The sequence below is a fragment of the Hyla sarda genome, chromosome 8, assembly GCF_029499605.1.
Source record: "Hyla sarda isolate aHylSar1 chromosome 8, aHylSar1.hap1, whole genome shotgun sequence".
Taxonomy (NCBI): Eukaryota; Metazoa; Chordata; class Amphibia; order Anura; family Hylidae; genus Hyla; species Hyla sarda.
In genome coordinates, this window is record NC_079196.1 from 217544089 (window position 1) to 217569677 (window position 25589).

General features: G+C 48.1%; 1 protein-coding gene across 1 annotated transcript; it reads right to left on the reverse strand.

The window, feature by feature from the left end:
• Positions 1 to 1605: 1605 nt before the first annotated feature.
• MED9 (mediator complex subunit 9) lies at positions 1606 to 24467 on the reverse strand. Its single transcript, XM_056534006.1, has 2 exons — positions 24204 to 24467; positions 1606 to 1948 (listed from the first exon to the last, which is right to left on the reverse strand). Exons 1-2 carry the CDS (start codon positions 24329 to 24331, stop codon positions 1732 to 1734), a joined length of 345 nt encoding a protein of 114 aa, XP_056389981.1. The 5' UTR covers positions 24332 to 24467; the 3' UTR covers positions 1606 to 1731.
• Between the last annotated feature and the right edge of the window lie 1122 nt (positions 24468 to 25589).

The following is a 25589-nucleotide window of genomic DNA, read 5'->3' on the forward strand; positions in this document are numbered from 1 at the left end:
CCTGCTGCAATAGGACATTCAAGCGACAGAATTTCCGAGCAGAATCCAGCATAGAAATTCAACAGTAGCATTGCCCCAGAATCCCATTGTTTTCCAGGGGATTCTGATAAACCGTGCACAGGGCAGAATTTTCATGAGCCGGAAACATCTGGTGCGGAAATTCAAAATCGGGCTTCTGCAGAAAGAAGCGACATGTCAATTATTTCTGCAGAATCAGCTTGGAAATGCATTGCCGTCTATGGAACACATTTCCAAGCAGTCCTAGCCCCGGCATGTTCTGCCAGTGCCTGCAGCAAACACATTATATGTGAATTCAAAAATCTATGGGATTTGGAGCTCATGCAGATCCACAACGTATTTTAAACTGCAGATCTGCCGATGACCAACCCTAGAGTGAGCCCCTTGCCTGTGTCCAGTCGAAATCCACATAAGGGTAAGGTCCCACATAACGGATCCGCAGCGTTATTTACGCTGCAGATCTGCAAATGACCGACCCTAGAGTGAACCCCTTTCCTGAGCCCATGGATCCGCTCTTAGCAGCAATCTGCTACATCTGCTACTACGAGCACACACAGAGGGATCTGAGGGACAGCAGTAGACTGCGCACATTTTACTCTCGGACATCGTAGCCGTTCTCTGCCTAGCTCAGCGAGCAGAGGAGCAGTCACGATGTCTGTGAATAAAAACTGAGCATGCGCAGTATACTACAGTGGCCCAGATCCCCGGGTGTGCACTCATAGTAGCAGATTGCTGCTAAGAGCGGACCCATGGGCGCAGGCAGGGGGTTCATTCTAGGGTCGGTCATTTACAGATCTTCAGCGTAAAGTACGCTGCGGATCCGTTACGCGAGACCTTACCCTTATGTGGATTTCGACACAGAATCTGCGTTAAAATCCACGGCGTAGTACTCGATGTGCACAAGGCATAATCCTGACGGTTCCCTTTAAAAAAACAAAACAAAAGCAAACCCAGGCACCCACACCTCAGACACAGTCCCTCCACGCCCGGGTGACACCCATTCATTACCTCTGAGGAGAGATTAGAGAATCACGTGGTGTCAGTCACAGATACAATTGTACAGATAATCAGCTCTGTGTATTTGTAAACACTACATAAAAAATAATATATATATACGTAATCGCAGTGAGGACCTGGCGTCCTTCCTGGCAATAATCTGCCATTATTCGTGGCCGTCCACGTGTCCATAATGTCTGTTTATGGTGGCCTGACCCACCACTGATGAGACTTCACACCCTCCCCCCCATAACATCCATGGTGGCCTGACCCACCACTGATGAGACTTCACACCCTCTCCCTCCCCGTAACATCCATGGTGGCCTGACCCACCACTGATGAGACTTCACACCCTCCCCCCCATAACATCCATGGTGGCCTGACCCACCACTGATGATACTTCACACCCTCTCCCTCCCCGTAACATCAATGGTGGCCTGACCCCCCCCCACTGATGAGACTTCACACCCTCTCCCTCCCCGTAACATCCATGGTGGCCTGACCCACCACTGATGATACTTCACACCCTCTCCCTCCCCGTAACATCAATGGTGGCCTGACCCCCCCCACTGATGAGACTTCACACCCTCCCCCCCCCCCCATAACATCCATGGTGTCTTTGGGAGGGGTAGTTGGGACCCGGCCCTATATATAGTCCACTGCTCCCTCCTATATGGGATCGTACAGCCAGAGGCTCCCGCCGACGGAGAAGATGGCTTAGTCTTTGGGGATCTCGAACATGCAGAGGCTCTTGTACTTCTGCAGCAGCTCGTTCTTGGTCTGGACCTGCGTCTTCAGGCTCTGGAGGTGCTGCTGCTGCTGTTCGGGGGTCATGTCGATGCCGGCCATGTTGTTAATCTGCTTCCTCATCGCCTGGAACTTGTTCTTCAGCTCGTTCAGCTCCTGGTAAACATCTTGGCTGTCCTTGTCCATACTGGGAAAAAAGGCGAGAAGAAATAAAAACGTTCACTGCTTATTTCTGTACTCATCCTCCAGAGCTGCATTCATAATTCTGTAGGCCGCCACTAGAGATGAACGAACTTACAGTAAACTCGATTCGTCACGAACTTCTCGGCTCGGCAGTTGATGACTTTTCCTGCATAAATTAGTTCAGCTTTCCGGTGCTCCGGTGGGCTGGAAAAGGTAGATACAGTCCTAGGAGACTCTTTCCTAGGAATGTATCCACCTTTTCCAGCCCACCGGAGCATTGGAAAGCTGAACTAATTTATGCAGGATAAGTCAACTGCCGAGCGGAGAAGTTCGTGACGAATCGAATTTACTGTAAGTTCGCTCATCTCTAGCCGCCACCATCAGATGTCATAATACAGTGGTCTCCAAAATGTGGGCCTTCAGATGTTGCAAAACTACAACTCCTAGCATGCCCGGACAGCCAACGGCTGTCCGGGCATGCTGGGAGTTGTAGTTTTGCAACAGCTGGAGGTCCGCTGTTTGGAGACCACTGTCAAAATGTAATATTCAACAGCACTGCATTGTGGGAGTTATATTAGTCTACACATATAACAATGTGCACACTACTTTGTGCATAAAACGGACATTACGCCATGTCTAGCGCAGACCCGGAAAGGGGGCGGAGCATGACAAAAAGACATTTTAAGACCACCAAAGAGTAAATTCATGCCGAGTCCCCCTATATGCACTAAACATAGTCACCGATTCCTGTGTAAAGTGGTCCGTCGCCCATAGCAACCAACCATGGCGCATCTTTAATCACTTTGTATTCTGCTCTTGAAAAATGAAAGCGATGATAGGTTACTATGGGCAACAGACAGGTGTTGTGGTAGTTTTCAGACCCACTAGGCCTCGTTCACCAAAGCCAATACTGAAGCTTTCTGTTGCCCATAGTAACCAATCATAATCCAGCTTTCCCTTTCTGTTCTGCTCTGCGCTGCGATAGGTTGCTATGGGCAACAGACAGGTGTTGTGGTAGTTTTCAGACCCACTAGGCCTCGTTCACCAAAGCCGATACTGAAGCTTTCTGTTGCCCATAGTAACCAATCAGAATCCAGCTTTCCCTTTCTGTTCTGCTCTGCGCTGTGATAGGTTACTATGGGCAGTAATGTTTTTTTATTGTAGATATCCCTTATTGGGCATAATTTATCAACCTTGGTGTGATACTAAAACTTTCTCTGTTGCCCATAGCAACCAGTTAAAACTTTCATTTTGTAAACTGCTCCGGAAAGACTGAAATGGTTGCTATTGGTAACACAAACAGCTTCCTGTTCTGGTAATCGAGGCCTAGTGTGTTGGTTTTGCATGGAGCATTCCTTAAAGTGTACCGGTCAGATCCAACAAAAAAACATTTTTTTTAAATCTATCACTCAGTACCTAATCCTGACCATGTACATCTAATTTTGATGTGTCTAGCTCCTTTATTTATTTTTTTATTACACTTTTAATTTAGCTCACTAGTCTGAATTCCTCTCAAAGGGAGGGGGCGTAGCCTCACTGTGCAGGTCTCCGCCCCCTCCCTCAGTATGCTGTCTGCTCATATCTCCCCCTAGCATTAGCAAAACTACAACTCCCAGCTTGTCCTCACTGACAGTAGCGGGACACAAGCTGACAGTGGGAGGATATTTCCCTGCGCTCACAGCTGTCAATCAAGGAAGTGTGTCCATGACATAGGTGATGACGCATGGACACAGCAGGACTAGTATGTGTCCAAGCAGGCAGGGGGGGGGCAGTTGTATGACTGGCTTTTTCAGTATGAAATACTAGACATTTTCTAATGAAAGCAATTGCAAAAATTATTGGTTATATATGCTTTACAACATATCAAAAGTTTTTGTATCTGACAGTGCCCATTTAAAATGGAGAATCCCCATCTGGACATTTATGGGCCACAGGAGAGATGTGGGACTTGTACCTACCACGAAATGGTCCGTCCTGGGCATTTTTCACTCAGGGTGCGGCCACCACACGTGGAGGGGAGATCGGACAACAGTCGAACTGGCAGCAAAAAAGATAAAAGCCAGGATTTTCAACTCCTAAAAACGTTTATATTTTTCAAGGAAGGTTAATTCTTTGAGCTGCTGGTTCCACTTTTTTTATTTTTTTTATTTTTTAAATAGAGGAGGGAGGAATGTGTCCAAAAAGCTGCATTTTTGTGATTTGAATTTTTTGGGGGATTTCTCAGCCTGGCAAGCCACGGCAGACACCAAGGCAAATCTAAGGCCTCAGGCTGCCCTGAAACCGGTCTGTACCCAGGAGGGATTACAGCGTGAGGGGGGGGGGGGGTTAGTTGGACCACCAGGTTAGTGCTGGGCGGTATAACGGTTCACACGAATACTGAAATTTTTTTGCTGCACGATATAAATTTTTCCCATACCGCAATACCGGTTGTGCCCCTCCCCCCCGGGAATGATTTATCAACCCAGCGCTTGTCCCCACATTGGGGAACTAATCATATGTGACCCGCCAGCGTTATATACTGCGGAACCGCCAAAAGTTACAAAAATACCGTGATACACATATTTGGTCATACCGCCCAGCTCTACACCAGGTATGTGCGCCATAACTGCTTAAACAGTGAAATGACGGACATCAGAGGGATCTCATTACTGGCAGGTAGGCAGCAGCTCATGCCTGCCGGGAATCACGAGCCTGCGCCATACTCCCTCACCCGATCCATGATGTTAATTTATGGCACGGGTCCGGACGGGGTCCTGCATCTCTTACACATTAAAGGGGTATTCCAGAAAAAAAAAAAAATTATATCAACTGGATCCAGAAAGTTAAACAGATTTGTAAATTACTTCTATTAAAAAATCTTAATCCTTTCAATAATTATCAGCTGCTGAAGTTGAGTGGTTCTTATCTGTCTAACAACAGTGCTCTCTGCTGACATCTCTGCTTGTTACGGGAACTGCACAGAGTAGAAGAGGTTTGCTATGGGGATTTGCTTCTAAACTGGGCGGTTCCCGAGACATGTGTCATCAGAGAGCACTTAGACAGAAAAGAACAACTCAACTTCAGCAGCTCATAAGTACTGAAAGGATTAAGATTTTTTTAATAGAAGTAATTTACAAATCTGTTATATATAGTTTTTTTTCCTGGATAACCCCTTTAATGGCCTATACCAGGGGTACGCCATAAACATCCAGTTGACAATACCCTTTTAAATCAATATAGTGGGGCAGATTTACCAAACCTCTGACTTATCGCTCTTATATTAGGTACATGTTGTCCACTTTTAAATAACAGAGTTAACTGACATAAGAGTTAACGGACACATACTTATCTCTGCTGTTCTACTTACAAACTTAGAACTGGGGTATTGGTAAATCCCACTACAATGCCTAGAGGGTTATATATGGATCCCGTCCCTCTCTGCGTCAGCGGCCCCCGGTTTCGATCATGACATTACATTACCGGAGATTAGCAGGTATCCATCATGTCCTGTATTACGTCTACACAGACGGGTAACCTGAATGCGTGAAGTAAAAACAAGCTATCGGTTTTATCGTGGCCGCTGATCCCAGGTGAAGAAGGGTAGCGCTATAGATTAGCAGACGCCGCTGTGCCCTTCCAGTTGTGTAAACACACTTGTTGTTGTAGTGAAACTCTTATCCCCGGCAGACGTGAGGCTCAGGATCTAGATAGAGATCGGCCGGCAGATGGAGGCTATTGTCTTTCATATGCATTCTTCGGAGGTCTATGCAGTGCCAGGCAAGCATAGCTCCATATTAATAGCCAATATCATTTCGGTCACCTGTGCTGCCTCCGGCAGACAACGTGCAGCTAGTTGTGCTGCTCCAACACTACAGAGGTGACAGGACAGCTATAGACCCGACAAGAAACTGGCCGATCAGACCACGAATATGGAGCGAAAATCTGCGCAAGTGACCGTAAATAGGGAGCGATTATCATCCCCTATTCATGGTCACTTGCACTAACTTGTGCCGATTATCGCTCCGTATTCACGATAACTTGTGCCGATTATTTATCCGTATTCACGATAACTTGTGCTGATTATCGCTCCGTATTCACGATAACTTGTGCTGATTATCACTCCGTATTCACGATAACTTGTGCTGATTATCGCTCCGTATTCACGATAACTTGTGCTGATTATCACTCCGTATTCACGATAACTTGTGCTGATTATCGCTCCGTATTCACGATAACTTGTGCTGATTATCACTCCGTATTCACGATAACTTGTGCTGATTATCGCTCCGTATTCACGATAACTTGTGCTGATTATCGCTCCGTATTCACGATAACTTGTGCCGATTATTTATCCGTATTCACGATAACTTGTGCTGATTATCATTCCGTATTCACGATAACTTGTGCTGATTATTGCTTTGTATTCACGATAACTTGTGCTGAATTTCGCTCCGTATTCACAATAATTTGTGCTGATTATAATTCCGTATTCACGATAACTTGTGCTGATTATCGCTCCGTATTCACGATAACTTGTGCTGAATTTCGCTCCGTATTCACAATAATTTGTGCTGATTATAATTCCGTATTCACGATAACTTGTGCTGATTATCGCTCCGTATTCCCGATAACTTGTGCTGATTATCATTCCGTATTCACGATAACTTGTGCTGATTATCGCTCCGTATTCACAATAACTTGTGCTGATTATCGCTCCGTATTCACAATAACTTGTGCTGATTATCGCTCCGTATTCACGATAACTTGTGCTGATTATCACTCCGTATTCACGATAACTTGTGCTGATTATCGCTCCGTATTCACGATAACTTGTGCTGATTATCGCTCCGTATTCACGATAACTTGTGCCGATTATTTATCCGTATTCACGATAACTTGTGCTGATTATCATTCCGTATTCACGATAACTTGTGCTGATTATTGCTTTGTATTCACGATAACTTGTGCTGAATTTCGCTCCGTATTCACAATAATTTGTGCTGATTATAATTCCGTATTCACGATAACTTGTGCTGATTATCGCTCCGTATTCACGATAACTTGTGCTGAATTTCGCTCCGTATTCACAATAATTTGTGCTGATTATAATTCCGTATTCACGATAACTTGTGCTGATTATCGCTCCGTATTCCCGATAACTTGTGCTGATTATCATTCCGTATTCACGATAACTTGTGCTGATTATCGCTCCGTATTCACAATAACTTGTGCTGATTATCGCTCCGTATTCACAATAACTTGTGCTGATTATCGCTCCGTATTCACAATAACTTGTGCTGATTATCGCTCCGTATTCACAATAACTTGTGCTGATTATCGCTCCGTATTCCCGATAACTTGTGCTGATTATTGCTCCGTATTCACGATAACTTGTGCTGATTATCATTCGTATTCCCGATAACTTGTGCTGATTATCGCTCCGTATTCCCGATAACTTGTGCTGATTATCGCTCCGTATTCACGATAACTTGTGCTGATTATCGCTCCGTATTCACGATAACTTGTGCTGATTATCATTCCGTAGTCACGATAACTTGCATTGATTATCATTCCATATTGACGATAACTTGTGCTGATTATTGCTCCGTATTCACGATAACTTGTGCTGATTATCGCTCCGTATTCACAATAACTTGTGCTGATTATCGCTCCGTATTCCCGATAACTTGTGCTGATTATCGCTCCGTATTCACGATAACTTGTGCTGATTATCGCTCCGTATTCACGATAACTTGTGCTGATTATCATTCCGTAGTCACGATAACTTGCATTGATTATCATTCCATATTGACGATAACTTGTGCTGATTATTGCTCCGTATTCACGATAACTTGTGCTGATTATCGCTCCGTATTCACAATAACTTGTGCTGATTATCGCTCCGTATTCACGATAACTTGTGCTGATTATCGCTCCGTATTCACGATAACTTGTGCTGATTATCGCTCCGTATTCCTGATAACTTGTGCTGATTATCGCTCCGTATTCACGATAACTTGTGCTGATTATTGCTCCGTATTCACGATAACTTGCGTTGATTATCGCTCCGTATTCACAATAACCCCCTATTCATGGTCACTTGCTATGACCAAATATGTGTAGCACGGTATTTTTTTTTTTTTACTTACGGCGGTTCCACGGTATATAACGGTATTTTCACCCCCCCCCTCACAATCATGTGACCCACGCGCGGTGTTCAGCTCTTCCCCCCCCCCCCAAATCATGTGACCCGCCAGCACTGTTCTGCTCCCCCCAATTAATGATCAGCCCAGCGGGGTACTACTCACATGTCACCTGTAAGCACTGCCCTCCTCCTCTTTGTTGGGGGCCGCGGGCGATGGAACTCTATACTGTACGGCAGTGGTCTCCAACCTGCGGACCTCCAGATGTTGCAAAACTACAACTCTCAGCATGCCCGGACAGACAATGACTGTCCGGGCATGCTGGGAGTTGTAGTTTTGCAACAGCTGGAGGGCTGCAGGTTGGAGACCACTGCCGTACACTGTATCCCTATGCCCGGGCTGCAAAAGATACAGAAAATAAACTTTAACTTACCTACGTCGGCCACACGCTGTTCCTTGGGACTGGAACTTTGGAGAGCTGTTAGCCTATCACTGGCCGCAGCGATGTTCCACCCAGCCAGTGATAGGCTGAGCGCACTGTCATGTAAGCAGCCAGCCAGAGCTCCCTACATGACAGTGGGCTCAGCCTATCACTGGCCGAGGCGGGACATCGCTGCGGCTGGTGATAGGCTGACGGCTGTCCCACGTTTCCGTCCCCAGCGTGGCGGCCGACGTAGGTGAGTTACAGTTTATTTTCTTTATCTTTTGCAGCCCGGGCATAGGGATACAGCAGTGGTCTCCAACCTGCGGACCTCCATCTATTGCAAATCTACAACTCCCAGCATGCCGTTGGCTGTCAGGGCATGCTGGGAGTTGTAGTTTTGTAACATCTGGAGGTCCGCAGGTTGGAGACCACTGCCGTACAGTATAGAGTTCCAGTGCCCGGCGGCCCCCAACAAAGAGGAGGAGGGCAGTGCTTGACATATGTGAGTAGTACCCCGCTGGGCTGATCATTAATTGGGGGGAGCAGAACAGCGCTGGCGGGTAACATAGGATTAGTTCCCCGATGTGGGGACAGCGCTGCGCTGGGCTGATAATACATTCTAGAGGGGGAGGGGTCCAACCGGTATTGCGGAATGGGGAAAAATGATATCGTGCAGCCCAAAAAATTTGGTATTCGGTATGAACCGGTATACCGCCCAGCCCTAACTTGCTCTCATTATCGCTCCATATTGACGGTCTCTTGCGCTTATTATCGCTCTCAATTTACGATCACTTGCACTGATTATCACTAGAGATGAGCGAACTTACAATAAATTTGATTCGTCACGAACTTCTCGGCTCGGCAGTTGATGACTTTTCCTGCGTAAATTAGTTCAGCTTTCAGGTGCTCCGGTGGGCTGGAAAAGGTGGATACAGTCCTAGGAAAGAGTCTCCTAGGACTGTATCCACCTTTTCCAGCCCACGGGAGCACCTGAAAGCTGAACTGATTCATGCAGGATAAGTCATCAACTGCCGAGCCGAGAAGTTCGTGACGAATCGAATTTACTGTAAGTTCGCTCATCTCTAATTATCACCCCCTATTTATGGTCACTTGTGCTCATTATCGCCCCCTATTCAAGGTGACTTGTGCTGATTATCACCCTCTATTTACGGTCACTTGCACACATTATCGCTCTCAATTCACGACCACTATGGCGACGTAGAAGGTCCGAAATTTTGGACGCTATTTCTAATACTGTGTCTCATGGGTCATTGCTATGGACTTTAGAATCCCACGCCGATCCTAACATCTCCCATTCAATACAATGAAGGACGAATTTTGTGATGTCAAGACTCCGCCCCGTGTGACATCAGGCTCCACCCCCTCAATGAAAATCTATGGGAGGGGGCGTGACGGCAGTCACGCCCCCTCCCATAGACTTGCATTGAAGGGGCGGGACGTGACGTCACACGGGGGCGGAGTTGTGACGTTCCCGTGGTCGGGAGGCATAAGACAGAGCATCCAGCGCTTTCGGCAGTACTTACAGGTGGGTGCTGCACGCTAGATTGCAAGGGTCCCCAGCGATCAGACATCTTATCCCCTATCCTTTGGATAGGGGATAAGATGTCTTGGGGCCGGAGTACCCCTTTAACACAGTGTTTCTCAGCAGGCGTGGTCCTCAAGTCCCCCCCCCCCAACAGGTCAGGTTTTATGGATTTCCTTAGTCTTTCACGGGTCATAATTATGGTCAGTGAATCAGGAATCCCCACAATTCTATCACCTGTGAAAGACTAAGGGAATCCTGAAAACATGACCTGTTGGGGGTACTTGAGGACCGCGCTTGAGAAACACTGGCTTGACACGTGTGGCTACCAATAGGCCACAAGTAGGGTCCATGGTCACCTCATTTCCAGGACTAGGATGGCAAAATGAGAGCAGCTAAATGTACATACAAAATCTAATAGATTGTGTAATTCCTCATTTGTCCTGCGGAGGCAGTGCAGGGAAATTGAAAACAGGTTTTCCCCTCAGATTGCAGTTGATCAATGCAGGTTTATCATAGATTTGCCCTCAAAACAAAATCTGGGGCAATGCAAAAAATGAACTAATTGCCCTGAGTCAGGGAGGGTGGTGCCCGCTTTTGGCTATTTAGTCGCGGCCAACGGGGTCATCTGTAATTTAAAAAATTCTGAGAAGGAGTGCAATAAGCGGGTGATTGAAGACACTTGAGGTAACGGTGATCTATATGACCATCATTACCCTGAAGTATAGGAATTACCGCCGAGAAGAATGTACACTGGGATGTATGTGCCAATCCTATGACGTCTGTGCTGCGGGCACCAGCTCATTATGCCACCTTATATTATAAACAGGAAGATTCCATGGCACCAATTTACAAGACTGGTACATGAAGCTTAATTACTGTATAATGGAAAGTTCTCCAACATTCAAATAAACTTTGTGGTAAAATTCCTCTCCATTTTCCACATCTCTGCTTGCTGTCAGTCAGTGTGAACACAAATACATGGACAGTACACATCTATCTGGTCCTATCAGTAAAATGTATCAACCTCTGAATTTCAACTACAATGTCTGAATTCACACACATCAAGCAGAAATCTTAGGGTATGTTCACACTACAGAAACTCAGCATAGAATCTCCTTGTGAGTTTCCACAGTAAATCTGCGCCATCCGGAATGGGTACCTAATTTCTGCGCTGCCCCACTGTCAGATGGCAATGTGTAAACATATCCTGATCCCATAGAGATAGCAGCAGTATACAGATAGAGCTGGAGGGGATGTGTATAACTACTATATATCTTGATCCTATAGAGATAGCAGCAGTATACAGATAGAGCTGGAGGGGAGGTGTATAACTACTATATTTCCTGATCCTATAGAGATAGCAGCAGCAGTATACAGAGAGCTGGAGGGGAGGTGTATGACTACTATATATCCTGATCCTATAGAGATAGCAGCAGCAGTATACAGATAGAGCTGGAGAGGAGGTGTGTAACTAATATATATCCTGATCCTATAGAGATAGCAGCAGTATACAGACAGAGCTGGAAGGGAGGTGTATAACTACTATATATCCTGATCCTATAGTGATAGGAGCAGTATACAGATAGAGCTAGAGGGGGAGGTGTGTAACTACTATATATCCTGATCCCATAGACATAGCAACAGCAGTATACAGATAGAGCTGGAGGGGAGGTGTATAACTACTGTATATCCTGATCCTATAGTGATAGGAGCAGTATACAGATAGAGCTGGAGGGGGGGGGGTGGTGTATAACTACTATATCTCCTGATCCTATAGAGATAGGAGCAGTAAACAGATAGAGCTGGAGGGGGGGGGGGTGTATAACTACTATATATCCGTATCCTATAGAGGTAGGAGCAGTATACAGATAGAGCTGAAGGGGAGGTGTATAACTACTATATATCCTGATTCTATAGAGATAGCAGCAGTATACAGATAGAGCTGGAGGGGGAGGTGTGTAACTACTATATTTCCTGATCTCATAGAGATAGCAGCAGCAGTATAGAGAGAGCTGGAGGGGAGGTATGTAACTATTATATTTCCTGATCCCATAGAAATAGCAACAGCAGTATACAGATAGAGCTGGAGGGGAGGTGTATGGATAGATCTGAACTAAAGTGAAGGGTCTTCTTCCACATATTTTTTTTTTTGCACTTTTTTTGGCTTTTTAACAAAAAAGGTTGCATGGGATAGGCATAAGGCTATCCTTCATGTAAGATGGGGATAAGGACTATTCATTGTATTCAGAAATTCTGGGCAGACTAGATGGGCCAAATGGTTCTTATCTGCCGACACATTCTATGTTTCTAAATATAAGCTCCGCCCTCTAAATGCAAAACATAGGGTGTCGGTCTTCTAGTTGCTATAGCAACCAAAACACCAGTGCAGACACATAAAGGCCCAGGGTTTTCCAGCCAGGGTGCCTCCAGCTGTTGCAAAAGTACAACTCCCAGCATGCCCATACAGCCGAAGGCTGGGGGTTGTACTTTTGCAACAGCTGGAGGCACCCTGGCTGGAAAACACTGGCTTAAAGGGGTTATCCAGGAAAAAACTTTTTATATATATCAACCGGCTCCAGAAAGTTAAACAGATTTGTAAATTACTTCAATTAAAAAAATCTTAATCCTTTCAGTACTTATGAGCTTCTGAAGTTAAGGTTGTTCTTTTCTGTCTAAGTGCTCTCTGATGACATGTGTCTTGGGAACCGCCCAGTTTAGAAGCAAATCCCCATAGCAAACCTCTTCTAAACTAGTTGTTTCCCGAGACATGTGTCATCAGAGAGCACTTAGACAGAAAAGAACAACCTTAACTTCAGAAGCTCATAAGTACTGAAAGGATTAAGATTTTTTTTTAATAGAAGTAATCTACAAATCTGTTTAACCCCTTAAGGACACATGACGTTCTCATACGTCTCCATTTCCGAGTCCTTAAGGACACATGACGTATGAGAACGTCATGTGTTTTACCGGCCCCCCGCAACCATCTGGAGCGGAGCCGGTCCCCGATACCTGCTGAAATCGTTCAGCAGGCATCGGGGCATATCGCCCAGGGGGGGGGGTCATTATGACCCCCCATGTCGGCGATGGCCGCAGATCGCTGGACAATTCAGTACAGCGATCTGCGGCGGATTCCGGGTCAATCGGGTCTCCAGTGACCCGGAATAATTGGCTGATCGGGGCCGTCAGAGACGGCCCCGAACAGCCAGAGCCAGCAGGGGCGCCTGCTGCGGGTGTCACTCCCGCAACCCGCTCCGCTCCTCTTCCGGAGGACGTGAGCGGGTGCGGGACGTGCACCCCGGGAGCTGGGGACCCCGATCCCCGGCGCCCCTGTTGGGATCGGGGCCCCAGGAGCAGCGGCGGCGGAGACGACGAGGGACTGACCTGGTGCAGCGAGGATCGTTGGAGGTGAGTGACAGCCTCCTGCTGTTGCTTAGCAACAGCTCCCAGCATGCAAAAAGGGCATGCTGGGAGCTGTAGTTATGCAACAGCAGGAGGCAGACCACCACAACTCCCAGCATGCCCTTATGGGCATGCTGGGACTTGTAGTTTTGCAACAGCTGGAGGCACATTCTTTCTATGGAAAAGTGTACCTTCAGCTGTTGCGTAACTACAACTCCCAGCTTGCACAATCAGCTAAAGTGCATGCTGGGAGTTGTAGTGGTGCATCTGGTGGTTGCATAACTACAACTCCCAGCATGCCCGTTGGCTGTCGGTGACTGCTGAGAGTTGTAGTTTTGCAACAGCTGAAGGCACACTGAGTTAAGTAGCAAACCAGTGTGTCTCCAGCTGTTGCATAACTACAATCCCCAGCATCCCCAGCCAAAGTAGTATGCCTCCAGCTGTTGCATAACTACAACACCCAGCCTGCCCTTCCGCTGTCCGTACATGCTGGGGGTTGTAGCTTTTGCAACAGCTGAAGGCACACTGGTTGCAAAACATTGAGTTTGTTACCAAACTCGGTGTTTCACAACCAGTGTGCCTCCAGCTGTTGCAAAACTACAACTCCCAGCATGCACTGATAGACCGTACATGCTGGGAGTTGTAGTTTTGCAACAGCTGGATGTTCCCCCCCCCCCAATGTGAACGTACAGGGTACACTCACATGGGCGGAGGATTACAGTAAGTATCCGGCTGCAAGTTTGAGGTGCGGCAAAATTTCTGCCGCAGCTCAAACTGCCAGCGAGAAACTACTGTGAACCCCCCGCCCGTGTGACTGTACCCTAAAAACACTATACTACACTAACACAAAATAAAATAAAAAGTTAAAAACACTACATATACACATACCCCTACACAGCCCCCCTCCCCTCCCCAATAAAAATGAAAAACGTCTGGTACGCCACTGTTTCCAAAACGGAGCCTCCAGCGGTTGCAAAACTACAACTCCCAGCATGCACTGATAGACCGTACATGCTGGGAGTTGTAGTTTTGCAACAGCTGGATTCCCCCCCCCCCCCAATGTGAACGTACAGGGTACACTCACATGGGCGGAGGATTACAGTAAGTATCCGGCTGCAAGTTTGAGCTGCGTCAAATTTTCTGCCGTAGCTCAAACTGCCAGCGAGAAACTACTGTGAACCCCCGCCCGTGCGACTGTACCCTAAAAACACTACACTACACTAACACAAAATAAAATAAAAAGTAAAAAACACTACATATACACATACGCCTATACAACCCCCCTCCCCAATAAAAATGAAAAACGTCTGGAACGCCACTGTTTCCAAAACGGAGCCTCCAGCTGTTTCAAAACAACTACTCCCAGTATTGCCAGATAGCCGTTGACTGTCCAGGCATGCTGGGAGTTTTACAACAGCTGGAGGCACCCTGTTTGGGAATCACTGGCGTAGAATACCCCTATGTCCACCCCTATGCAAGTCCCTAATTTAGGCCTCAAATGCGCATGGCGCTCTCACTTTGGAGCCCTGTCGTATTTCAAGGCAACAGTTTAGGGCCACATATGGGGTATCGCCGTACTCGGGAGAAATTGTGCTTCAAATTTTGGGGGGTATTTTCTGCTATTACCCTTTTTAAAATTGTAAAAATTTTGGGAAACCAAGCATTTTAGGTAAAAAAAATATATATTTTTTTACATATGCAAAAGTCGTGAAACACCTGTAGGGTATTAAGGTTCACATTACCCCTTGTTACGTTCCCCGAGGGGTCTAGTTTCCAAAATGGTATGCCATGTGTTTTTTTTTTGCTGTTCTGGCACCATAGGGGCTTCCTAAATGCGGCATGCCCCCAGAGCAAAATTTGCTTTCAAAAAGCCAAATGTTATTACTTCTCTTCTGAGACCTGTAGTGCGCCAGCAGAGCACTTTTCACCCCCATATGGGGTGTTTTCTGAATCGGGAGAAATTGGGCTTCAAATTTTGGGGGGTATTTTCCGCTATTACCCTTTTTAAAAATGTAAACATTTTGGGAAAACAAGCATTTTAGGTAAAAAAAAAATTTTTTTTTACATATGCAAAAGTCGTGAAACACCTGTAGGGTATTAAGGTTCACATTACCCCTTGTTACGTTCCCCGAGGGGTCTAGTTTCCAAAATGGTATGCCATGTGTTTTTTTTTTGCTGTTCTGGCACCATAGGGGCTTCCTAAATGCGGCATGCCCTCAGAGCAAAATTTGCTTTCAAAAAGCCAAATGTGACTCCATCTCTTCTGAGACCTGTAGTGCACCAGCAGAGCACTTTTCACCCCCATGCGAGGTGTTTTCTGTATCGGGAGAAATTGGGCTTCAAATTTTGGGGGGTATTTTCTGCTATTACCCTTTTTAAAAATGTTAAATTTTTGGGAAACCAAGCATTTTAGGTAAAAAAATATATATATTTTTTTTACATATGCAAAAGTCGTGAATCACCTGTAGGGTATTAAGGTTCACTTTACCCCTTGTTACGTTCCCTGAGGGGTCTAGTTTCCAAAATGGTATGCCATGTGTTTTTTTTTTGCTGTCCTGGCACCATAGGGGCTTCCTAAATGCGGCATGCCCCCCAAAAACCATTTGTTGCTCCTTCCCTTCTGAGCCCTCTACTGCGCCCGCCGAACAATTAACATAGACATATGAGGTATGTGCTTACTCGAGAGAAATTGGGTTTCAAATATAAGTAAAAATTTTCTCCTTTTTATCCCTTGCAAAAATTCAAAAACTGGGTCTACAAGAACATGCGAGTGTAAAAAATGAAGATTTTGAATTTTCTCCTTCACTTTGTTGCTATTCCTGTGAAACACCTAAAGGGTTAATACACTTACTGAATGTTTTTTTGAATACTTTAGGGGGTGTAGTTTTTATAATGGGGTCTTTTATGGGGTATTTCTAATATGAAGACCCTTCAAATCCACTTCAAAACTGAACTGGTCCCTGAAAAATAGTGAGTTTGAAAATTTTGTGAAAAATTTCAAAATTGCTACTGAACTTTGAAGCCCTATGGTGTCTTCCAAAAGTAAAAACTCATAAATTTTATGATGCAAACATAAAGTAGACATATTGTATATGTGAACCCCAAAAAAATATATTTTGAATATCCATTTTCCTTACAAGCAGAGAGCTTCAAAGTTAGAAAAATGCAAAATTTTCATTTTTTTCATCAAATTTTGGGATTTTTCACCAAGAAAGGATGCAAGATACCATAAAATTTTACCACTAAGTTAAAGTAGAATATGTCACGAAAAAACAATCTCGGAATCAGAATGATAACTAAAAGCATTCCAGAGTTATTAAAGTGACAGTGGTCAGATGTGCAAAAAACACTCCGGTCCTTAAGGTATAAAATGGCTGGGTCCTTAAGGGGTTAACTTTCTGGAGCCAGTTGATATATATTTATATAAAAAAAAAAGTTTTTTTCCTGGATAACCCCTTTAAGCACAGATTTAATTAAAATTTGTGGGTGTGGCTAACAAAAGTTGTCACTGCCCCCGATTAAGACAGACAGGTTTAAATGGTTGCTATGGGCAACAGGGGTACAAGATGTCCGCCATAATACTGGCTTTCACTGGCCCTTTCGAGTTTGCAGCTAAATAAACAGGTTGCGATGTGGAAAGATTAATTCATTCATGGCGGATTCTCAGTAATCATTTATTATGCAGGCGGTGGCGGCGGACAGGTCCCAGGTAATATTACCTCAGACGCAGGCCGCTATCAAGGACATGTGTTATGTTATTATGTAATTGGGACATAGCCGACAATCAGTACAGACAGCGAGGACGGGACAATCCTGGACATTTATGTCGCAACGTAGAGTAGGGTACGTGCTGCAGTGGGAGCCGGAAATACCGGTCCCTGTCACTTTAAATCCCCAGTATAAGGACGGCCATGAGTCGTGAGGTAATTAGAGATTCTATCCCATTAATTCTTAGTTATGGAAAAGCTGGGTGACAGCCAATGTGAGCGACATAGCGACTCAGATGTGTCATGGATTTCATTAACTTTCCATAGGGTCCGATGGGTTTCTGCCTGGTGTTGGTTTAGTTGCAGCATGCGATGGGGAGATAGACTTAGTTCTTGCAGTATTTTTTTCTCTGCTCAGGTTGTGCTTTCTAAACACTGTGGATGGCAGAGTTATAGGGGGAAGGGGCACTGTGGATGGCAGAGTTATAGGGGAGAAGGGGCACTGTGGATGGCAGAGTTATAGGGGGAAGGGGCACTGTGGATGGCAGAGTTATAGGGGAGAAGGGGCACTGTGGATGGCAGAGTTATAGGGGAGAAGGGGCACTGTGGATGGCAGAGTTATAGGGGAGAAGGGGCACTGTGGATGGCAGAGTTATAGGGGGAAGGGGCACTGTGGATGGCAGAGTTATAGGGGAGAAGGGGCACTGTGGATGGCAGAGTTATAGGGGAGAAGGGGCACTGTGGATGGCAGAGTTATAGGGGGAAGGGGCACTGTGGATGGCAGAGTTATAGGGGGGAAGGGGCACTGTGGATGGCAGAGTTATAGGGGGGAAGGGGCACTGTGGATGGCACAGTTATAGGGGAGAAGGGGCACTGTGGATGGCAGAGTTATAGGGGGAAGGGGCACTGTGGATGGCAGAGTTATAGGGGGGAAGGGGCACTGTGGATGGCAGAGTTATAGGGGGGGAAGGGGCACTGTGGATGGCAGAGTTATAGGGGGGAAGGGGCACTGTGGATGGCAGAGTTATAGGGGGGAAGGGGCACTGTGGATGGCAGAGTTATAGGGGGAAGGGGCACTGTGGATGGCAGAGTTATAGGGGAGAAGGGGCACTGTGGATGGCACAGTTATAGGGGGGAAGGGGAACTGTGGATGGCACAGTTATAGGGGAGAAGGGGCACTGTGGATGGCAGAGTTATAGGGGGGAAGGGGCACTGTGGATGGCAGAGTTATAGGGGGAAGGGGCACTGTGGATGGCACAGTTATAGGGGAGAAGGGGCACTGTGGATGGCAGAGTTATAGGGGAGAAGGGGCACTGTGTATGGCAGAGTTATAGGGGCAAGGGGCACTGTGGATGGCAGAGTTATAGGGGAGAAGGGGCACTGTGGATGGCAGAGTTATAGGGGGGAAGGGGCACTGTGGATGGCAGAGTTATAGGGGCAAGGGGCACTGTGGATGGCAGAGTTATAGGGGAGAAGGGGCACTGTGGATGGCAGAGTTATAGGGGGGAAGGGGCACTGTGGATGGCAGAGTTATAGGGGCAAGGGGCACTGTGGATGGCAGAGTTATAGGGGCAAGGGGCACTGTGGATGGCAGAGTTATAGGGGAGAAGGGGCACTGTGGATGGCAGAGTTATAGGGGGGAAGGGGCACTGTGGATGGCAGAGTTATAGGGGGAAGGGGCACTGTGGATGGCAGAGTTATAGGGGAGAAGGGGCACTGTGGATGGCAGAGTTATAGGGGGAAGGGGCACTGTGGATGGCAGAGTTATAGGGGAGAAGGGGCACTGTGGATGGCAGAGTTATAGGGGAGAAGGGGCACTGTGGATGGCAGAGTTATAGGGGCAAGGGGCACTGTGGATGGCAGAGTTATAGGGGAGAAGGGGCACTGTGGATGGCAGAGTTATAGGGGCAAGGGGCACTGTGGATGGCAGAGTTATAGGGGAGAAGGGGCACTGTGGATGGCAGAGTTATAGGGGGAAGGGGCACTGTGGATGGCACAGTTATAGGGGAGAAGGGGCACTGTGGATGGCAGAGTTATAGGGGAGAAGGGGCACTGTGGATGGCAGAGTTATAGGGGGAAGGGGCACTGTGGATGGCAGAGTTATAGGGGAGAAGGGGCACTGTGGATGGCAGAGTTATAGGGGAGAAGGGGCACTGTGGATGGCAGAGTTATAGGGGAGAAGGGGCACTGTGGATGGCAGAGTTATAGGGGGAAGGGGCACTGTGGATGGCAGAGTTATAGGGGAGAAGGGGCACTGTGGATGGCAGAGTTATAGGGGAGAAGGGGCACTGTGGATGGCAGAGTTATAGGGGAGAAGGGGCACTGTGGATGGCAGAGTTATAGGGGAGAAGGGGCACTGTGGATGGCAGAGTTATAGGGGCAAGGGGCACTGTGGATGGCAGAGTTATAGGGGAGAAGGGGCACTGTGGATGGCAGAGTTATAGGGGCAAGGGGCACTGTGGATGGCAGAGTTATAGGGGAGAAGGGGCACTGTGGATGGCAGAGTTATAGGGGTGAAGGGGCACTGTGGATGGTACAGTTATAGGGGTGAAGGGGCACTGTGGATGGCAGAGTTATAGGGGGGAAGGGGCACTGTGGATTGCAGAGTTATAGGGGAGAAGGGGCACTGTGGATGGCAGAGTTATAGGGGAGAAGGGGCACTGTGGATGGCAGAGTTATAGGGGAGAAGGGGCACTGTGGATGGCAGAGTTATAGGGGAGAAGGGGCACTGTGGATGGCAGTTATAGGGGAGAAGGGGCACTGTGGATGGCAGAGTTATAGGGGAGAAGGGGCACTGTGGATGGCAGAGTTATAGGGGAGAAGGGGCACTGTGGATGGCAGAGTTATAGGGGAGAAGGGGCACTGTGGATGGTACAGTTATAGGGGAGAAGGGGTACTGTGGATGGCGCAGTTATAGGGGGAAGGGGCAATGTGGATGGCAGAGTTATAGGGGAGAAGGGGCACTGTGGATGGCAGAGTTATAGGGGAGAAGGGGCACTGTGGATGGTACAGTTATAGGGGAAAGGGGCAATGTGGATGGCAGAGTTATAGGGGGAAGGGGCACTGTGGATGGTACAGTTATAGGGGGAAGGGGCACTGTGGATGGTACAGTTATAGGGGGAAGGGGCACTGTGGATGGTACAGTTATAGGGGAGAAGGGGCACTGTGGATGGCAGAGTTATAGGGGCAAGGGGCACTGTGGATGGTACAGTTATAGGGGAGAAGGGGCACTGTGGATGGCAGTTATAGGGGAGAAGGGGCACTGTGCATGGCAGAGTTATAGGGGAGAAGGGGCACTGTGCATGGCAGAGTTATAGGGGGAAGGGGCACTGTGCATGGCAGAGTTCTAGGGGAGAAGGGGCACTGTGGATGGTACAGTTATAGGGGAGAAGGGGCACTGTGGATGGTACAGTTATAGGGGAGAAGGGGCACTGTGGATGGCAGAGTTATAGGGGGAAGGGGCACTGTGGATGGTACAGTTATAGGGGAGAAGGGGCACTGTGGATGGCAGAGTTATAGGGGGAAGGGGCACTGTGGATGGTACAATTATAGGGGAGAAGGGGCACTGTGGATGGTACAATTATAGGGGAGAAGGGGCACTGTGGATGGCAGAGTTATAGGGGGAAGGGGCACTGTGGATGGTACAGTTATAGGGGAGAAGGGGCACTGTGGATGGTACAGTTATAGGGGAGAAGGGGCACTGTGGATGGCAGAGTTATAGGGGGAAGGGGCACTGTGGATGGTACAGTTATAGGGGAGAAGGGGCACTGTGGATGGCAGAGTTATAGGGGGAAGGGGCACTGTGGATGGTACAATTATAGGGGAGAAGGGGCACTGTGGATGGTACAATTATAGGGGAGAAGGGGCACTGTGGATGGCAGAGTTATAGGGGAGAAGGGGCACTGTGGATGGAACAGGTATGGGGGGAAGGTGCACTGTAGACTGCACAGTTTAAGGGGGGTGGAGGGTCACTGTGGATGGGGGTAATGGGGGGCACTGTAAACTGCACAGTTATGGGAAAGAAGGGGCACTGTAGACTGCAGTTATAGGGGGAAGAGGCACTGTGGACAGCACATGTATGGGGGTGAAGGGGACACTGTTGTGTTAATGGCACAGTTTTAGGGAAGAGGGGCACTGTGGATGGCACAGTTATGTGAGGGGCACCGTGGATGGCATAGTTATGTGAGGGGCACCATGGATGGCATAGTTATGTGAGGGGCACCATGGATGGCATAGTTATGTGAGGGCCACCATGGACGGCACAGTTATGTGAGGGCCACCACGGATGGCACAGTTATGTGAGGGGCACCACGGATGGCATAGTTATGTGAAGGGCACCACGGATGGCATAGTTATGTGAGGGGCACCACGGATGGCATAGTTATGTGAGGGGCACCATGGATGGCATAGTTATGTGAAGGGCACCATGGATGGCATAGTTATGTGAGGGGCACCACGGATGGCATAGTTATGTGAAGGGCACCATGGATGGCATAGTTATGTGAAGGGCACCATGGATGGCATAGTTATGTGAGGGGCACCACGGATGGCATAGTTATGTGAGGGGCACCATGGATGGCATAGTTATGTGAAGGGCACCATGGATGGCATAGTTATGTGAGGGGCACCACGGATGGCATAGTTATGTGAAGGGCACCATGGATGGCATAGTTATGTGAAGGGCACCATGGATGGCATAGTTATGTGAAGGGCACCGTGGATGGCACAGTTATGTGAGGGGCACCATGGATGGCAGTTATGTGAGGGGCACCGTGGATGGCATAGTTATGTGAGGGGCACCGTGGATGGCATAGTTATGTGAGGGGCACCGTGGATGGCATAGTTATGTGAGGGGCACCATGGATGGCACAGTTATGTGAGGGGCACCATTGATGGCACAGTTATGTGAGGGGCACCATGGATGGCACAGTTATGTGAGGGGCACCATTGATGGCACAGTTATGTGAGGGGCACCATGGATGGCACAGTTATATGAGGGGCACCATGGATGGCACAGTTATGTGAGGGTCACCATGGATGGCATAGTTATGTGAGGGGCACCATGGATGGCATAGTTATGTGAGGGGCACCATGGATGGCATAGTTATGTGAGGGGCACCATGGATGGCACAGTTATGTGAGGGGCACCATGGATGGCATAGTTATGTGAGGGGCACCATGGATGGCATAGTTATGTGAGGGGCACCATGGATGGCACAGTTATGTGAGGGGCACCATGGATGGCATAGTTATGTGAGGGGCACCGTGGATGGCACAGTTATGTGAGGGGCACCGTGGATGGCACAGTTATGTGAGGGGCACCGTGGATGGCACAGTTATGTGAGGGGCACCGTGGATGGCACAGTTATGTGAGGGGCACCATGGACGGCATAGTTATGTGAGGGGCACCATGGATGGCATAGTTATGTGAGGGGCACCGTGGATGGCACAGTTATGTGAGGGGCACCATGGATGGCACAGTTATGTGAGGGGCACCATGGATGGCATAGTTATGGGAGGGGCACCGTGGATGGCATAGTTATGTGAGGGGCACCGTGGATGGCACAGTTATGTGAGGGGCACCATGGATGGCACAGTTATGTGAGGGGCACCATGGATGGCACAGTTATGTGAGGGGCACCATGGATGGCACAGTTATGTGAGGGGCACAGTGGATGGCATAGTTATGTGAGGGGCACCGTGGATGGCATAGTTATGGGAGGGGCACCATGGATGGCACAGTTATGTGAGGGGCACCATGGATGGCACAGTTATGTGAGGGGCACCATGGATGGCACAGTTATGTGAGGGGCACCATGGATGGCACAGTTATGTGAGGGGCACAGTGGATGGCATAGTTATGTGAGGGGCACCGTGGATGGCATAGTTATGTGAGGGGCACCGTGGATGGCATAGTTATGTGAGGGGCACCGTGGATGGCATAGTTATGTGAGGGGCACCATGGATGGCACAGTTATGTGAGGGGCACCATTGATGGCACAGTTATGTGAGGGGCACCATGGATGGCACAGTTATGTGAGGGGCACCATTGATGGCACAGTTATGTGAGGGGCACCATGGATGGCACAGTTATATGAGGGGCACCATGGATGGCACAGTTATGTGAGGGTCACCATGGATGGCATAGTTATGTGAGGGGCACCATGGATGGCATAGTTATGTGAGGGGCACCATGGATGGCACAGTTATGTGAGGGGCACCATGGATGGCATAGTTATGTGAGGGGCACCATGGATGGCATAGTTATGTGAGGGGCACCATGGATGGCACAGTTATGTGAGGGGCACCATGGATGGCATAGTTATGTGAGGGGCACCGTGGATGGCACAGTTATGTGAGGGGCACCGTGGATGGCACAGTTATGTGAGGGGCACCGTGGATGGCACAGTTATGTGAGGGGCACCGTGGATGGCACAGTTATGTGAGGGGCACCATGGACGGCATAGTTATGTGAGGGGCACCATGGATGGCATAGTTATGTGAGGGGCACCGTGGATGGCACAGTTATGTGAGGGGCACCATGGATGGCACAGTTATGTGAGGGGCACCATGGATGGCATAGTTATGGGAGGGGCACCGTGGATGGCACAGTTATGTGAGGGGCACCGTGGATGGCACAGTTATGTGAGGGGCACCGTGGATGGCACAGTTATGTGAGGGCACCATGGATGGCATAGTTATGTGAGGGGCACCATGGACGGCATAGTTATGTGAGGGGCACCATGGACGGCATAGTTATGTGAGGGGCACCGTGGATGGCACAGTCATGGAGGGAGAATGGCAGTGTTATTGGGGGCAATGGCAGTTATGGAAGGGGCATCGTGGATGTCAAAGTTATGGGTGGGGGGGGCACCACGGATGGCAGAGTAATGGGCTGATGCAGATATAGGGTAAGGGTGTTTCCCTGGAATTGGGCTTTCTAGTTCCATGCTAATCCTTGCAGTACAAGACCTGGTGAGCATGCGCACTCTCACACCTGGGACCTGCAGAACATAATGGCGCATGCGCGCACATCCCGTCCATACAGCAGCTCCGTTTACCATTTGATAATGTCGTGCACCAGCGGTAAGAAGGTATAATCTTCCTCCTCCTCGGCCGTCTCCTCCTCCTCTTCCTCTTCTTCCTCCTCGGGCTCTTCTCCGGTTCTCGGTTGGCTTACAGTGGCCATGTTTTTTTCTTTATTTTCTTTCCCCGGGAACCGATACAGACGCGTCAATGGCCCTGCGACGCGGAGACACTGTGATGATAGGCCGCTTTCGTAATGACGTTGCAGCTACGCGACTGCCCCTTCGATGACGTCACTGACAAGGGACAGGTTTGTATCCATGCTGCTTCTAATGTCATCTGCTTATCTATAACTCAGATCGCTTCTTATATTTTTGACAAGGCCTCTGCAAAACTGAAAGAAGTGATCTGATTGTTTGCTATGGGCAACTGGGCAACTTTTCCTCTGCACAGGTTTCGATAAATCTGCCCCTCTGTGCCGAGTTGTCGCTGAATTTATAGCAGTGGTCTCAGAATGTGGCCCTCCAGATGTTGCAAAACTGCAACTCCCAGCATGCATGATTTTTAAAATTATTATTTTTACTTTATTTTTCAATTTTTTTGCCCTCCACCTAGGGGGCCTATTATAAGTAATCAGTGGTTTACGTAGATCAATGTAATGCTAGTGCATGGGGCAACTAGCCACCAGGGATAACCAACAGTTAAAGGAGCACTCCGCTGGAGAATATCTTATCCCCTATCCAAAGGATAGGGGATAAGATGTCTAATCGCGAAGGTCCTGCTGCGGGTAACCCCGTGATCTCCGCTTCTGCACCCCAGTCATCCGGTGCATTGAGCGAACTCCGCTCTGTGCCAGATGACTGGCAACCACCGCTCCATGCCGAATGATGAAGCTTCCGTGTTCCAGATGCCACCGCTGCTGGCCCCGGAGATCAGACATCTTATCCCCTAGCCTTTGGATAAGGGGATAAGATGTTTTCCGGTAGAGTACCCCTTTAATGTTTAAATGTTAATATAATCAGATTTACTTTATATGAATAAATGGAGAGACAAAAAAAAATATATAAAAAAAATGGGCGCTTCCTAGTGAAGATGCTCAATCAGTGCGTGCCCAATCACCACACGACATGTGAGATACTAACCTTCTAGAGTTGTGCTATGGATAGGTACAACTCTACTGAGGGCATGAACAGTGGCTCACAGGGGTGTGGAAATTTTATAAAAAACTGCGTATTTTTCGCCGTATAAGACGCACTTTTTCTTCCCCAAAACTGGGGGTAAAAATTCGGTGCGTCTTATACGGCAAATTCACCCCTATCGCGGAGGTCCGTGCGTCCATCAACAGCCGGGACCCACGGCTAATACAGGACATCACCGATCGCGGTGATGCCCTGTATTAACCCTTCAGACGCGGCGATCAA

Bases quoted from the DNA above. Each gene is read 5' to 3' on its own strand.
- MED9 (XM_056534006.1), bottom strand. From the start codon at position 24,331: ATGGCCACTGTAAGCCAACCGAGAACCGGAGAAGAGCCCGAGGAGGAA. The intron at 1,949-24,203 runs GTAAACGGAGCT...CTTTTTTCCCAG, and splicing joins GTGCACGACATTATCAAATG to TATGGACAAGGACAGCCAAG.